This window comes from Vigna radiata, chromosome 9 (genome assembly GCF_000741045.1).
Source record: "Vigna radiata var. radiata cultivar VC1973A chromosome 9, Vradiata_ver6, whole genome shotgun sequence".
Taxonomy (NCBI): domain Eukaryota; kingdom Viridiplantae; phylum Streptophyta; class Magnoliopsida; order Fabales; family Fabaceae; genus Vigna; species Vigna radiata.
Window position 1 is genome coordinate 2,728,610 of NC_028359.1, and position 15,722 is coordinate 2,744,331.

Below are 15,722 nucleotides of genomic sequence, written 5' to 3' on the forward strand. Positions count from 1 at the left end.
TCGTTGAGCCTCAGGTGTGCAGCAACTTAAAATTGAAGCGTTGTTCTGAAATTTTCCACGTTGTAATTGAAAAGTGTGGCCTTTCTAATGGTGCCTTACACTTGAAGCAAAATGAAGATTAAAGAACATAATTAAACTCTATCATCTGCTTCTGGGATTTCTATCTTCTTACCCTCCAAAGTCACGAACTTTCATTTGAAAAACTAGTGATTTTGAAAGTGAAATGAGCCAAATTATTTTTAGACTTGATCCGTTGACTTCTATCGCTTGTTGACAAGTGGTTGTTTTTTTTATTGAACTTGTGTGTTGTGTATTAAATTTTTCCAAAACTGTTGCACCCTTGCTGTAATGGATATAGATTCATTCTGCTAAGTACCTGGTTTTGTATTTCCTTGTAATTTTTTAAGCCACTTTCACTTTGCGTGTGGAGAATAAAGTAAAGAAAATAAATGACAAAAAGCTTGTCCTGAAGTAGGTTGGAGATAGCCAAGAACTTAACTAACCAGTTAAGGACAAGGTGGGAGTCTGCTGACTGATATGGTCCATTTTAGTGATTTTATCTTCCATTTTATTAGAATTCCCAATGGAAAGTTATCAGAGACTAGATTAAGAGTAATTGGTTTTCATTTTTGCTATGTAGCACATATTTCAAGTTTACGTGTTAGAAATCTCACGTCGACTAGAGATAAGACCAATTCATAATATATAACTGGAATACAAACCTCATCCTACAAGTCATTTTTGTAAAGTTGAGTTAAACTTAAAATCCACTTTTAACATTACGAGCTTAAAACTTCCTGGTCGGTCATTCATGGCTTGCACCTAAAAAGAACAGAGAAAAATTAACAAGAAAACACGACAATAACATACTTCCTGGGACAAGGTTGGTGTCTGTAGCAGAGTTAATCTGTGTAATATATTTGATTAAGGATTAACGAGTCAATGTTTAACTTGGATAAATAATTTGGTAATTGGCTTATCCGTATTCAATGTTCTAGAATAGGAAGAAAACAAGACAACAATTTCATATCAAATCAATCAGAGTTAACTTTCATTTTGAGCTTGGTTTCATATCACCTTCCTTTACCAACCCCAATCAGAAAATAGTGGGGTTAATGAAAATCACTTGCGGTAAGGCTAAAATCACAAAATAAGAATCTCCAACTGTCCTCTGCTGACATGTCAACGATCAAACCAAAGACTAATACTAATCAAAGCATATAGCAATAGAGAAACATAGGCTCACAAATTTATGGCATTTTCTTGAATGTTGCCATTTACAATCTTCCTAATAACACCATTAAAAAAATCAGAATTCTGCACTTGTTTTAAATAAGTTCGTGATTAGAAAGCAAACACATTCCAGAGAGAAACTGTATAATATTAGGATGTGCAAGCAGACACAGACTTGGTGGTCCAGCAGCCATAAAATCTAGCTACCTAAAGATAAAACAGGTTTGAATATTAAACAAGTACTTTGGATGGTTTATAAAAATCAATCCCCACTAATATTTTTGAGATATTAAGTCATTTTCAAATTCTTGACTTTCCCATAACCAAATATTGATCACAGAATATACAAAAATCTCAAGTCGTGAAATGACATAGTTGTTTTACATTGTGAACTAAATTTGTGTGGAAAATTAGTTCAGAGAAATAGGGTGTGGTTTTACATATCAATATGTTCAAGATGCATTGTTCAACGCAGCAGAACAAGGTTAGGCATCATTGCACTTGGAAGATTCAAAATTCTTTAGATATAATTATCTAGCCATGACTGCGTGCATTCTATTCAAAAGTTTCAAAGAAGGAAGGCCACATATCTGATTCAACATGGTAGAGAAAGAAAGATTTTGTTTAACCTGTAGCAATAGCAGATGGACTGAAAAATTAAACTGTGACTTGAATATTTGTTGCCAACAAGTTGGACTAGAATGTGTCCAATTCAAGCTTCTACCTATATATTGTCTTCTTAATCTTAATAAATAAATTTAAGTCTAATTCATCGTTATAAAATCACTTCGTAAAGTGAAGTTTATGTAATAATACATATTAAGTGAATTTTAAATCTAACTCAACTTTATAAAATTTGTTCGTAAAAAGAGATTTATCTGATATAATGTTAAAGGTGAACTCTGGTCGACATACTATCTTGTTTTATTTTTCAGTCTTTCCCCCATGGTGGTGGTAGCTGAACAACACATCCACAATGGGAACAAACCTTGTAGTTCATGTCATGTTATCATTGCAATGCAAAAAGCTTTCTCCAATTTGAGGCACAATTCACATCAATTTGGTATTTTTTCAGAGCAAGTATAGTGTTGGAGTTAGGTTCAGCCCACAATTTTGTATCCACAATCCATTCATATGACAAACCCTAGGAAACATTTGTCCAAGACTGTTTTCTCAATCTATTATTATTATAATTTAACAGGAGTATCAGTTTCAATATTCTTGTTTAAGTTTCTTTCTTTCTTATTCATTCTTTTTAGCATCATTTTCTTGAATTTTTTTCTCTTCACCCCACTATCGTGCTGATCAAGACTCTCTCGACATGTAATACTCATTTATCATATGTGAATCTAATTAACCTAAACAACGTTCACATTGTTTAAGATTACTGTAATATGTAACACTAATTGCCTCAAAGTAATTTCTGATCTTAAATATAAACACAATTTCATTCTTACTTACGTTTTTTCGAAAGCAATTTTAATCATATTGTATATGGAACTAAACAAAATATATCTCCAAAAACTGAAACTGGGCAAAGATTGAACACTTGGTCAAGGGCTAAAATAATATTTAACGTTGCCGTGACAGAATGCACAACTTAAAGGAAACTTGCTTACGGTTATCACTGCATCATCGTTTTTTTCTAGTTGAATATCGAGTTTTGCATTTTTCATATGAAGAAAACTATACCCTATAGTTTAATGGCAAGGATAAATTTCAGAGATAGGTTTTCAAATTGTCTTACATAATTAAGTTGTTAACACGTCGATGTCATGTGAATTATGCATAATTAATCTTTTTGGTATTATATTTTAGTATTAGTGTTAAAGATAAGATCAAATTATAATGTACAAATTAAGTGAAAATCTCATTTTACAAGTTAACTGGTTTTGTGAGATTGAATTAAATTTAGTGTGCACTTCTTAGAATAGTATCATACATCAAATTTTACATACAAGAACACACCATGTTAAAACTACTCATTGCATTAATTAAACGTGAAAATAAATGAAGGAAAAAAAAAACACTATGAATATTGTACATGTTTATGTTTTTCAAATTGAAAACTAATTTTTTTATTGGAGAGAAAATCTTGTTCGTTTTAATACAAAATTATTATTTTCCATATTAGATGGTAGAGTTTATCTGCAAACATTTAAAACATTTATGTATTTAGAACATAAATTTCGAAATCTCTGGCTAAATTGAACATTTTTATATTTATTAATTCGTGCGTAAAGTTAAGTCATAATTCAAGTGTTTATTATTGAATAATATATTAAATTAAAAAATAATAGGTAAGAAGTTTGACAAAATTCAGAAGCTGACATCTTGTATACGAAATTGGTGTGACACCAATTCAAACTTTTTAGTATTTTAAAAAAGCCACTTTCATGTTAGCTACTTCGATGAAATAATATTTTCAAAATTTTAGTTTTTTTTTTTTTGCTTGTCTATTAAGATTTCCCGTTAACTATTTTAAATAAGATTTATCTAAGATTCAATGATAATCGTAGTGTATTTTTTTTATTTGGATTAATAATTTACAGACAATGATATTTTAAAAGGATTTTACGAAAACTATTTTCAAAAGTAAATACTATCAAAATTAAGATAAAAGTGATAAATTTATTAAAATAAGCTCATCTATTTCTCTTGTACTCTCGAGATTATATATATATATATATATATATATATATATATATATATGGATAAATATTGTGATAATTATATAACATTATAAATAATAGTTTTACTATTGATAAAATAAAATATCTATACTATGGTAAAACGGTTCGTCTTGGCCTATCCAAGTCGAGTTGACCCGTCAATTTTTCATTTTTAAATTTTTTTAATGGTTAAATCGCTTAACATTTTTTTTTTCTGATGCTTTTTTATACATCTTTTGTGTACTTTTTCTTTTTGGCTAAATGGGCTTATAAATTTTGTAGTGCAATTTGTTGTGTAGCTTTTTCTGTGATTTTTTTACTAAATGGATTAGTGATGAGACACCTACAAGTATCTATTTCTAATAATTTAAATATTTCAATAACTTTATACATCCAATTCAAATCATCTTAATTATTAACAACACTTTGTAAAGACATAAAGTATAAATAATTAAACTTAGATGACAATTTTTTAAATATTTTAATAAAATAAAAAGGTGAGTTAGCCCGTCTCATCAAGTTTTTAGTCCTGAGAGATTGGTAGGCTAGACATACCATCATAAGTTGATAGATAAAAAATCTAACCCAACCCATTTCTATTCAGACGGGTTGGCAGATCAACTTATGAAAAGAAATAATTTAAAATAGTAGATTTTAAAATATAATTATATATGAAAAGAAATAATTTAAAATATTTATCCTTAAATATGATTAAATTAGTAATTATAATATATTAACAAATATTACAAAAATAAGTCAAGATTCAGCAAGAATATCATGAGATTAAGTCAATTCGATTCGTTCATAGCTTATCATACATCAATTTTTATTAACATAATGTATTGCTGAATTATATAGTTAAATAAGAATGAAAGTTGAAAATTATATTTCAAGTTCACGATGGAAATTATATCTTTTATATAGTATCACATCGGGTTGAATATTCTTTATCAGAGCATAATTATACTGTTACCAATACACAATTACCAGAAGAATGTAAAACTTTTCAAATATACAAATGATTATATCAAACTAAAATGTCTCAAGATAAATATTCTCAATTACAAAACAACAATAGATTACACAAGGTAGTTTTAGTATATATATATATATATATATATATATATATATATATATATATATATATATATATATATATATATATATATATATATATATATATAACACAAGTGTGTATATTTGTCTACCTAATACTTATTCAGCAGAAAAACGTATGGCTCCATTATAAACTTATCTGGTCTGATAACATTTTGTATGATATATAGTATAGACCGAACAATTAGCACTAAGGATTGTTCGGTTTATTGATGATGCGTCAAAATTGGGCCAGCGTTTATTATTGGGCCAAATGTTCAGCAAATGATAAAATAAGCAAGAATATTTAATTAAAGATATTGATGAGCTCTTCAGGAGAACTAACTGAATCTAAAGATAAATATGTTTATTATTTTATTGGATCTGTGCTAGTTTAAGATCCACTATATGACCTATAAATATGAGGTCAAAGCCAAAAGCCAGGTACGTTTAACTCACACTCCACTAGGTTCAAATACTCAATAGTGATAACAATTCACTGAATATTCAATTGTAAGCAAAAGCTCTTCCAACACATGCCTAACTTGAGCGTCTTCATACTAAAGATGAGCATTCTCGACTGAAGGCAAACGACTCAAACGATCTAAGCGTTCGAAAACAAGGAAGACAAGTTAAAAAAGTTAGTTTTTCGATCGTACAAATCCTTACCGAAACACACTTCAAAATAATTAATGAATAATTAAAGGAGATATGACCTTTAAAAGGTGTACTATAAATTATATAAACCACCTTCTATAACATTACCTATATATTATTTTATCGTTTTCAACTTGCATGGACATGAAAGTCTTCTCATATACACACAACCTTGGCAAACATGATCATTAGAAAACATCTAGAAATATATTTGTAAAAGTGAGTTAGAAAAATATTTTAAGTATTTTTTATGAATAATTTTATTATTTCTCATTTTCACAAATTTATTTGAGAAAATACAGAAACTGGTTTTTTGAAATTTAATTCGTTTATATAAATTACGAGAACTAAATTTCGTGATATATGAAATAGTTTCCATAAAGAATATTTGTTGTCAAAAAGTTAAAAGAAATAGACAAACGGTGCAAATAGCAAAAGCAATGTACGAATAGCATCACTTTGCTAAATTGGGCTTACTACATACACGCAAACTCATCGTAAGAGTTTAGTATTTGTAATTAGGGGTGTTAACAAATACTACACTAAACTAAACAATGGTTTATTCAACTAAATTAAAATTAAAAACACTGAACCGTTAAAACTAAATTAAATTAAACTATTTATTAGTTTAATTCTTAAAACTACTAAAAAATCTAGTGCACTGCTTAATTAACTACAAGAATTAAAAGAAATATACTCCTGTGTTGCCTTGTCTCTGTTTTTTGATCGGTGTTCATGGTGTAGTTAAGATATTTTCAACTAAATTGACATTTTAAAAGGAGGAGATTTTCAGATAAATTGAAGAATGAAAAAGTCTAATTACTGAATATTTTATATCTTAATCAACAAATCAATATTTGATAAATCAAACTACTTAAAGATAATTTTTACATGAACTTGGTTCAAAACCGAAGTGTCCTGATCAGAATAAATATGATTAATCTGGAATATGTGATGATAGTTTTTAGCTATTTTAAAATTATTTTAATTTATTGGCTTAATGAGCAAAATTAGTGATATTTTCCTTTTCACTATTCGACTTTTTGTCTCATTGCATTATTGGAGCCAAAGTTGTTTTTAATAAAAATAATGAAAAATTGGTAGTCATTTATTAATTTTTTATAGGACAATAATAGGTTAACACAACTTTTTTATAATATTTTAGTACGTGTTATTTTTTTCATTAAATTTAAAGGATGTCGATGTAATAATAAATAAATAATAAACTAATAAAAAAGTAATATTTATGTCTAAATGTTATAAAAAAAGTTGTGTAAAATTATCTTTTTCTTTCTTTTTTTTTTATAAGAATGCCGACCAGTGTCACACTATGTTTGTAATTCAGTCATGCTTCACATCTGTTGATAAGACAGACAAATGAATTCATTTTAAATATTAAAGTAATACGAGGTTGGATGTATATATTATTATTAAAAGAATTATCAAATTCAATGTGACAATTCCTTTATTTTAATTTTCTATTTTTAATTATTCTATGTGTACGGATCCAAATATCTGTTGTACACATTTACTATTTTCCAAATGAAACATGGTTCTTAAATATTAATTTCCTACAAGTATATATTGTATGAAGATTTCTATATGAAAAGGTGTAAAACATATTTGACTACTTCAACTTATACATGTGTTATTGCACTCATTACATCATGATTCTATTGCAGCAAACATAAAACAGAAATTTTTTTGTGATCAAACATTAAACAAGACAAGACCCTTTATTCCTATGATGATACTAGAGAGAAAAGCTATAGCCAGATGCATTTCTCAGAGAGAATAAAGATGGTGTGGAAGTCTAGGTTCAAGAACTGTTTCCAGAGGAATTTTCTTAGGTGTAGACAACCCAAAAATCTCATCCATGTTCAAATCCTCTTTCTTCACATTCTGAGGCAGTCTCCAGTTGAATCCATGCAAGAGGTTGGCCAAACTTGCTTGAATGACCTTAAGACCAAGAGGGTACCCTGGACACATCCTTCTGCCAGCACCAAATGGCAGCAACTCATAGTCATGACCTTTCACATCAATCTCCTTAGCCAGAAACCTCTCTGGTTCGAATTCATTTGGGTTCTCCCAAATTGCAGGATCTCTTCCAATGGTCCATACATTCACAAGCACTTGAGTCCCTTTAGGGATGTCATACCCTCCAACATGGCAATCCTCTCTTGCCATTCTTGGCACCAACATTGGTGCCACAGGGTGCAACCTCATCACTTCCTTTGATATTGCATTAACATAAGGTAAATTCACAATGTCCTTCTCTTCTACCCATCTTTCTCTTCCTATTACCCTGTCTAGTTCCTCTGTTGCCTTCTTGAAAATCTCTGGTCTTCTCAGTAGCTCTGATATTGCCCATTCTACTGTTACAGCAGAACTCTCAGTCCCACCTGCTATTAGGTCCTGGTTTATGCATAAAAGATGAGGTGCATTAATAGTTTAACAGGAAAAAGGACCGTGAAGATAATGCAACTTTATTTCTAAAAAAAGTTAAGATAATGTAAAAAACTATACAAGAGTGTGAAAATGGCTTAGGTAAGCTATCACGTCATTGATAAAGTAAAGTATGATGGGTGATGGAAAATAGTAAGAGTGGGGTGTGATAAGCACCTGAGTAAAAGCTTTGACGCCATGCCTCTCAAGCTTCACCTCAAGAGTAGGATCTTCGGCAAGTTGTAGAAGAAGATCGACCATGTCCTTTGCGACATAATCCTTAACACCTTTCTTCCTCTCAATATGTTCGTCCAAGACATGTTCCATGAACCTGTCGAACTTCTTGCTGAGAGTCTTCATCCTCTTTATGTAACCCTGCAGGTCAAGGAAGTTAATCCAAGGAATAAAGTCTCCAATGTTCAACACCCCATTAAGCAAAAACAGCTCGTCAAGCATCTTTTTAAACTCCTCGGGCGAAACGATGGCGTTTTCGGACTCTTCCAGGTACTTCTTCCCCAACACCATGCGACTTATGACGTTCAGACTCAAACTGGAAAGGTGGTCTTTTATTAAAACTGTTTTGTTTGCGGAATTGAAGAGATGGTTAAGCAGACCACGCAACTCTTCTTTTCTAATGTATTCGTATTCTTCCAGCCGTTTTGCACTGAACAACTCCATCAAGCACATTCTACGGGCCTGGCGCCAGTAGGGGCCGTACTGGGACCAAGTTATGTCGGAGTAGTTATAGGTTGTGTATTTTCCAGCAGAGAATTTGGGCCTGCCGGCGAGGGTGGCGTCGTTAGTTTTCAGAATGGCCTTTGCCATTTCCACAGACGAGCCTACCACCACCGGATTTGACCCGAACCAGACGTGAAGGATGGGCCCGTATTTTTGACTGAGCTCGTGGATGGAGCGGTGCGGGAGGGAACCGATTAGGTTGAGATTGCCTATAACGGGCCAGGGCTTTGGGCCCGGGGGCAGGTTGTATCGGGGGCGGCGGAGACGGCGGAGGAAGAGGAGGAGAAGAAGAAAGGCTGCGAGAAAAGCTGGAGCTGTAGAAGGCCAATTGGGTGATGGGAATTGTAGTGCCATTGGAGAGTTGTGATGGAAGTTTGAGTGAGTGAATGGGGTATTTATATGGAAAATGGTGGAGTTAGTGGGAAAGTTATAGAAGTGTGGTTGTTAAAGGAAGAAGATGATTGGGTTGAGTAGTGAGAGAGATAGAAATAATTGAGATTGTTTCTGTGATATTTCATGATTGACTTGAAAAGAGAGCTTAAAAGTGAGTCTTGGTATTCGCCGTCAACGGAGGAACCTGCTTCGTCCCTGTGCCTGCGTGTTCCACAGTTCTAAACTTTGATCGTATGATAATCAACCCACTTTTTTGTGTTTTGTCTAACTGCAATGGTTGTTGATAAAGTATATTTTCAGTGGAACTAATCAAATATGTCCTTATGCTTTTTCTTTTTAAAATAATGACAAAAGGACAGATATATTTAATAAAAAAGTAAAATAATTACAAAAGAATGAGTGTTTGTAATTTTTTAGAAAAAATAATATTAAATGAACGTAAAAAATTTATATTAAATATCATTTGTTTTTATCAATTCTTTAAAATAAGTTTTCTGGTAGTTTTCTAGAATGCATAAAATACTTTTCAGGGTAAGTTTTTAAAATAAAATTTTTGAAGTATTTTTCTCAAAAATACTTTTCACGAACTTATTATAACGTAAAAGACCACCACCATCACACCATGACTCCTCTTCAATCTGTCGAACTCGTCAAAGACAAGAATGGAATACCCCAACTCATTCTCCCAAATAATGATGTTTCTGTAACTGTTAGTTTGTTAGGAGCTCAAGTTATTTCTTGGAAGACGAAAGTAATCGGAGAGTTACTCTTTTTAAGCAAGAAAGTACTTATCTCATCATCCCTGTCTTGGTCAATGTATTTCATATTTTAAGGAATGTGTTAGTTCAGACTTTTCAGTATATAAATCTTGAATTTATTTTTGAATTCTTCTATTTATTAATTCTTTTTTATTTTTAATAGGCAATTCTTCTAATAATTTTTTTAAAAAAAATATATTATGACGTACAAAACAATGTTCGTCATAATATGTTGATTTTAAAAATTACATATTATAACGTATTAACAAATTTTACGTCATAATATCTTTCGTGCATATTATGACCGATTTCAGAAACTACGTTATAATATGTTCAAGCTATTATGACATAAATTTCTGCTGCATCATAAAATGCGCAGACTTATTATGACGCCCAAAACTATGACTCCCAGGAACTACGTCATAAAATGTCATTTTTGTACGTCATAAAATGTCTTTTTTCCATTAGTGCATATATAATACGTTTTATAGACAAATTTTTTTAAAAGAATTGATTTAGAATAATTTTTTTTTAAATAAGCGTTCTACAACATAAATAATAACTTTTAAGATGAGTTTTTTTTTCTTTTTCATAACTATCTTTTTAAAAGAATATATTTAAAAAAATAAGAATAAGATAAGATATTTTTAGATGAGTTTAATCTATAATGGGCCTTGAAGTTGGGCCTGAGGGAATGTCTAGATTTGGGGGGTTGCTACATGCACCTCTCCATTTTCTTCCTTCACCTCCCCCTTCCTTTTTTATCTCTCACTTTATTTTTCTATTCCTAATTTATCCTTTAGTAAAAGTTTATTTTTAGGATTAAAATTTTATAAATTCTACCCACTCTCTCATACAACCTATTGATTCTCTTTTACATTCATGCTTGGTACTCTCAATCTTATATTCGTTCTGAATTCATGCCCTCATTCTCACTCGTGTTGGGAATTCTTTCTTTTATCTTTCTTTAGATGTGAGAGTAACGGGAGTGAGAGGTTTCCAATCGTTGGAGTGACAAATTTCAATCTACTATGTGACATGAATAAGCGCGAATACGTAACCTAAATCGACGTAGAAAACCTTCAATGGCATCCATCAACGGATATCAACATCCGTTTAAATATCAACATCCGTTTAAATATCAACATCCGTTTAAAGACATCCGTTTAACCAAAAATCTGCTTTAGAATCAAAAACCTGCAACACTACGAAACTGCCGACATTTCTCTTTCTTGTAAGCTTTTGATCTTTTCTCTTGTTAAAAAAAGAATATAACTTCCACTATGAGTTTTCTTGTTAGAAGAAGTTATATTCTTTGCTGCAGTAGGAACCACCTCAGTTTTTGGAGCCTTAACACAAAATGGAAAACAGAGGATGTTGAGAATAAACAAAACGCATAGTTTCAGTTTTATCATTTTCAGATCATGTATAAATACTGTATTTTCATTCAGAAGTTTTAATGAGAAATATATAGAAGAAATTCAATACCTTGTGTGTCCTCTGTCTCTGATATACATCTCCATTGTCTCTGGTGCGTGTGTCAGACGGTGATCGGTGGTAGGGGACGTGTGCCCTAGCAGAGCGTCTCGAAGCTTCTCAGTGCTTCTCCTCCTCTCTTAAGTCTCTCAGTTTTCATTCCTCTCAAATGCCACATACACACAAAACATTTTAAAGCATCAAGTTTAATAATAAGGGTAAAGTTACAGATTTGACCCTATCCTAATAAAGGAACGCTAAATATTTCAGTAAACAAAAATCCCAAATACTGAGTTGGGTCTTGTTAGTGTTTCCAATTCCATCTCCGACCCACATCAGATTGGTCTTCCTCCTTATTACCTCCACGTTCTCGAAGTATGCCCCAACTTTTATGTGTATAACAAATCTACACATATCAAAAATTTACCACTTCATGAAACGTCAAACAATTTAAGCCAGATAAATGCCATGGTTTTCCATTATATCATACCAGTTTAATATTAATATTACACAAACTATTTATTTTACGGGTTTTTACTTTTATTCTGAAAATGCATTCAATGCATCATTTAATATCCTATCATCTATCATACATTACAAGATTTAGTGAATCTTACTTCTTAGTTTAATTTTTCTAGTAATTCTATATAAAAATATTAAAAAGTTTGTTTAACAAGTTCCAAATAACAAAAAAGAAAAGAAAACATAGTACCGAAGGTGATAACGTGATGGATAAGGTGGTAGTATACTTGCATGGTCGCGCTGGAGTTTGGAGCTGCAACCACTGCTTCACCTATAGCAGTGAAGTTGCCACTACCATCTTTGGCCACAACAAGGTCGAATTTCGTTTCATTCACCAAAGCTTGAAGCAACTTCCGCTCTTTAGGGGTAACCCACGACGGGAACTCGTCTTTCATCTTTCCATATTCGGGAAAAATCTCGTTCTTCGACTGTTTCTTCTTTCTAGACACTTTCTGAAAAATAACATTAAAATAAAAAAGTTAAAAAGGTAAAAAAGAAGGATATTTTTATAATAGAAAAAAAAAAACAGAAATTTGGGGAGGTGGAGAGTAGAAACGGGGAGGTGGAGGGAGCAACCCCTATCTTTGTTATCCATAACCTCGATTATAATTTCTTAAATTAACCTTATTTATATTATTTTCGTTTCAAAATTTTAAGTAAATTTGTTGAGATTTATAAAATAATGAAGACAGTAAATTTATTTTCATTCTCTCAATGTTTCACTTAATTATTATTTTTTTATAATTAATTGAGTGTTTATATCAAATTTCAAAAGTTGATGTTTCTTTTTATGTTATTTTCAACTACTAGTGATAGAAACAGAAACTCCTCGTTTCACGTGATCACACTAAGCCTATGTTCGTTTGGGTTGATTTCACTGTTAACGAAGAATTGCAAGGACAGATGGAGGATTAAATCATGTTCGCTTCTGAGGATTTAGAAATAAAGAATACAGTTGATTTGCGGGATACATCATTTTTTTTATCCTCGCTTATATGCTTGGATTTGAAGGTATTTCACACGAAATATCTTTTCTATCCTCCTATAATTTCATAATTCCATCATACTACAATCAATTTCAAATTAAAAATATTTTATTTCATATGAAAACGTAATCCTATAATCCAAAAACGTAATTAATATGTTTTAATTAGTAATAAATAATAATAATTATACCACGGTTAAATTATATTCTTAAAAAATAATATTTAAGCAAAAATAATATTTAAAGAAAAATAATAATTTTCTAAAAAATATTCTTTTAATTATTTTATTAATTTTTTTATTCTGTTATTTAAAATTATTTTTATGAAAAGTATTTTATTAATTTTCTTTAAAATTATATTTATAAACTTTCAAGTATTTTTTAGATTCAATTTATTAAATTACAAATTTTTCTCACTATAAACATTTCTATAATTAAATATAACTTTAACAATTATCATTTTATATTATTTTAATAACTAGGGGTATTTTGGTAATCTCCAATTTCTACCTATTAAACAAATTTTTTAAATCTGTCACATCAATCAAATCCTACACTAATTCTTACGAACTTTACTCTCAAATCCACTCTCAATTACCCACAAATTCACTGAAAAAACAACAAAATAATTATCCTAAAATCCACTCAAATCCATTCAAATCATCTCCCTCAAATCTTACCAAAAGAACCCAGCCTAAAGTATCTTTTTTATGTATATATTATATTACTTATCCCTCACTCACACTTTATGAAATCATTTTTTTAATACGATAAAAATTCTATTGAATCGAGCATGATTTCAGAAATTACAATAACAGGTTAATTATATGTGAATAATATATTTTTTATTTTGTGAAACATTCTTCGTAATAGAGACTTTGAAAAATCATTATTCATAGTTAATTCTAAGAACAGCGTTTTTAAGCAATTTGTAATCAATCATTTAATTATTTGCTTATTGACATATGTTTTTATAGAATACACTTTATCAAAATTCATATATATGTCTGTTAAATTAATAAAAAAAAAATTATGAATGTAAGAGGAGACAGTGACATTAAGTTTAATAGTAGAATGTTTTGAACAGTTACGTGTCTCTTTAGAAGCACTTTGTGAATGCGACAAAACTGTGGTTGTTAAACAAATAAGATCAATTTTTTCATAAAAAAAGAAAAGAAAATGGTGAGTCCGTTAATTTCATTTTTCAAGTAAATGTTGTCCTTTTCATGTTATATATCTACCAAATACATCTTCATGAAAAAAATATATTTTTTAGATGTAGACAAATTTTTATACTTTATTTAATATGAGATTTGCTCACGCTATGAATAAATAAAGATATTTTAACAAAATTATTGAGACTAATAAAATATAATGACATTAACTGATTTCCCTAGGCATATAGTAAATAAAGAAACATTATAAGTCAAACTATTGTGAAGTTTTTTTAATACGTTCCCTTACTTTTTAAAAATATTAGCTTAAAAATTAATTTATCAGTTGTTTTTTAATATTTTATTGAAAATCTTCTCTAGTTAAGAAAAATGTTTTTTCAAACATTTTCCATTTCATCTTTGAATTTTTAATAACTAGGAGCAAGTTATAATAATGAAATAATTTTATTTTAAAATATTTACATAAAAGTAAAATATTTTTTTATGTTAATTAAATATTCTGACATGTGTCTGAATTTAAACATAACAATAAGACATATCTAGAGTTGTTTCTAAAGGCAAGAAATATGAAACTAAATAAACTTTTAATTGTATAATAGTATTAAATATTTACATGGTGGGAGAATAGGATTATAAGGGATTCTTTTGAGCTATATTTCATGTTACTTATATAAACAGCTTTTATTAGTAAATGTTTGAAGAAACTTGTACTTATAAATTGGGTGTAAGAGTTATGCTTCTTTCTTCCTACTTAAAAATACGTTTTTTATTTGCTTAATTTGTTTTATCTTAATTAAAATGGGGATATCATGTCATTTATTCAAAATACTCTACAAAGATTTTAAAAAGCACGTTTAATTGAATATAAATTATATCATTTCGAAGTTATCAAATAATGACTGTTTTAAAAACGTAATTTCATTTTGATATCCCAATAACGAATTTAATTCCTTTTCGTGACCAAGGTTCGGTTTGCTTAAGAGGAAACAAAAGTCAAAATATTTTAGATTTTAAATTAAAAGAAATATAGATGATAATTTGTATTTGAAGGTTGACAAATTAAAATTTGTTAATATGTTTATGATGAAATGAGATGAGCATAACCATCTGTTGCCGATTATGCTACCATTAACCGGTCGGTTCAAATGGAGAGTGACCCACAGAATACACTCTGACGCGTTTATAAGAATTTGACAAATTAATTTACTTCTTAATAATCATTAATACAAATCTTAATCAATTGACGACATTAACTAGATCTTAACTCTGGTCAACTATTGTCGGAATCGAACATTTGAGAAACATTTTCTTACACATTCACATGCTCGGTTCTACCGTGTAACTTATCTTCCTTTCCATTGGATTAGCTTCAACACATAATAAAAGTTTAAGTTTTAGTTTTTAAATGAAATGTTTTGCATTAACAAAAACATTACTATCATTTTACTATGTAATCATTAAAAAATCGATTAAAAGTAGAAATAGTTTTATAAATTATATTCAATTATTTAATTAAAAAATATTAAAGTATAAATATAATTTCTTTTAATCGAGTTTTATTATTTTATTAAAA

General features: G+C 29.7%; 1 protein-coding gene across 1 annotated transcript; it reads right to left on the reverse strand.

The window, feature by feature from the left end:
- Positions 1-7,252: 7,252 nt before the first annotated feature.
- Positions 7,253-9,438, reverse strand: LOC106774369 (cytochrome P450 71A1). The gene is made up of 2 exons (XM_014661345.2): positions 8,280-9,438; positions 7,253-8,072 (listed from the first exon to the last, which is right to left on the reverse strand). The coding sequence occupies exons 1-2, from the start codon at positions 9,192-9,194 to the stop codon at positions 7,443-7,445; spliced, it is 1,545 nt and encodes a 514-aa protein (XP_014516831.1). The 5' UTR covers positions 9,195-9,438; the 3' UTR covers positions 7,253-7,442.
- Positions 9,439-15,722: the final 6,284 nt, after the last annotated feature.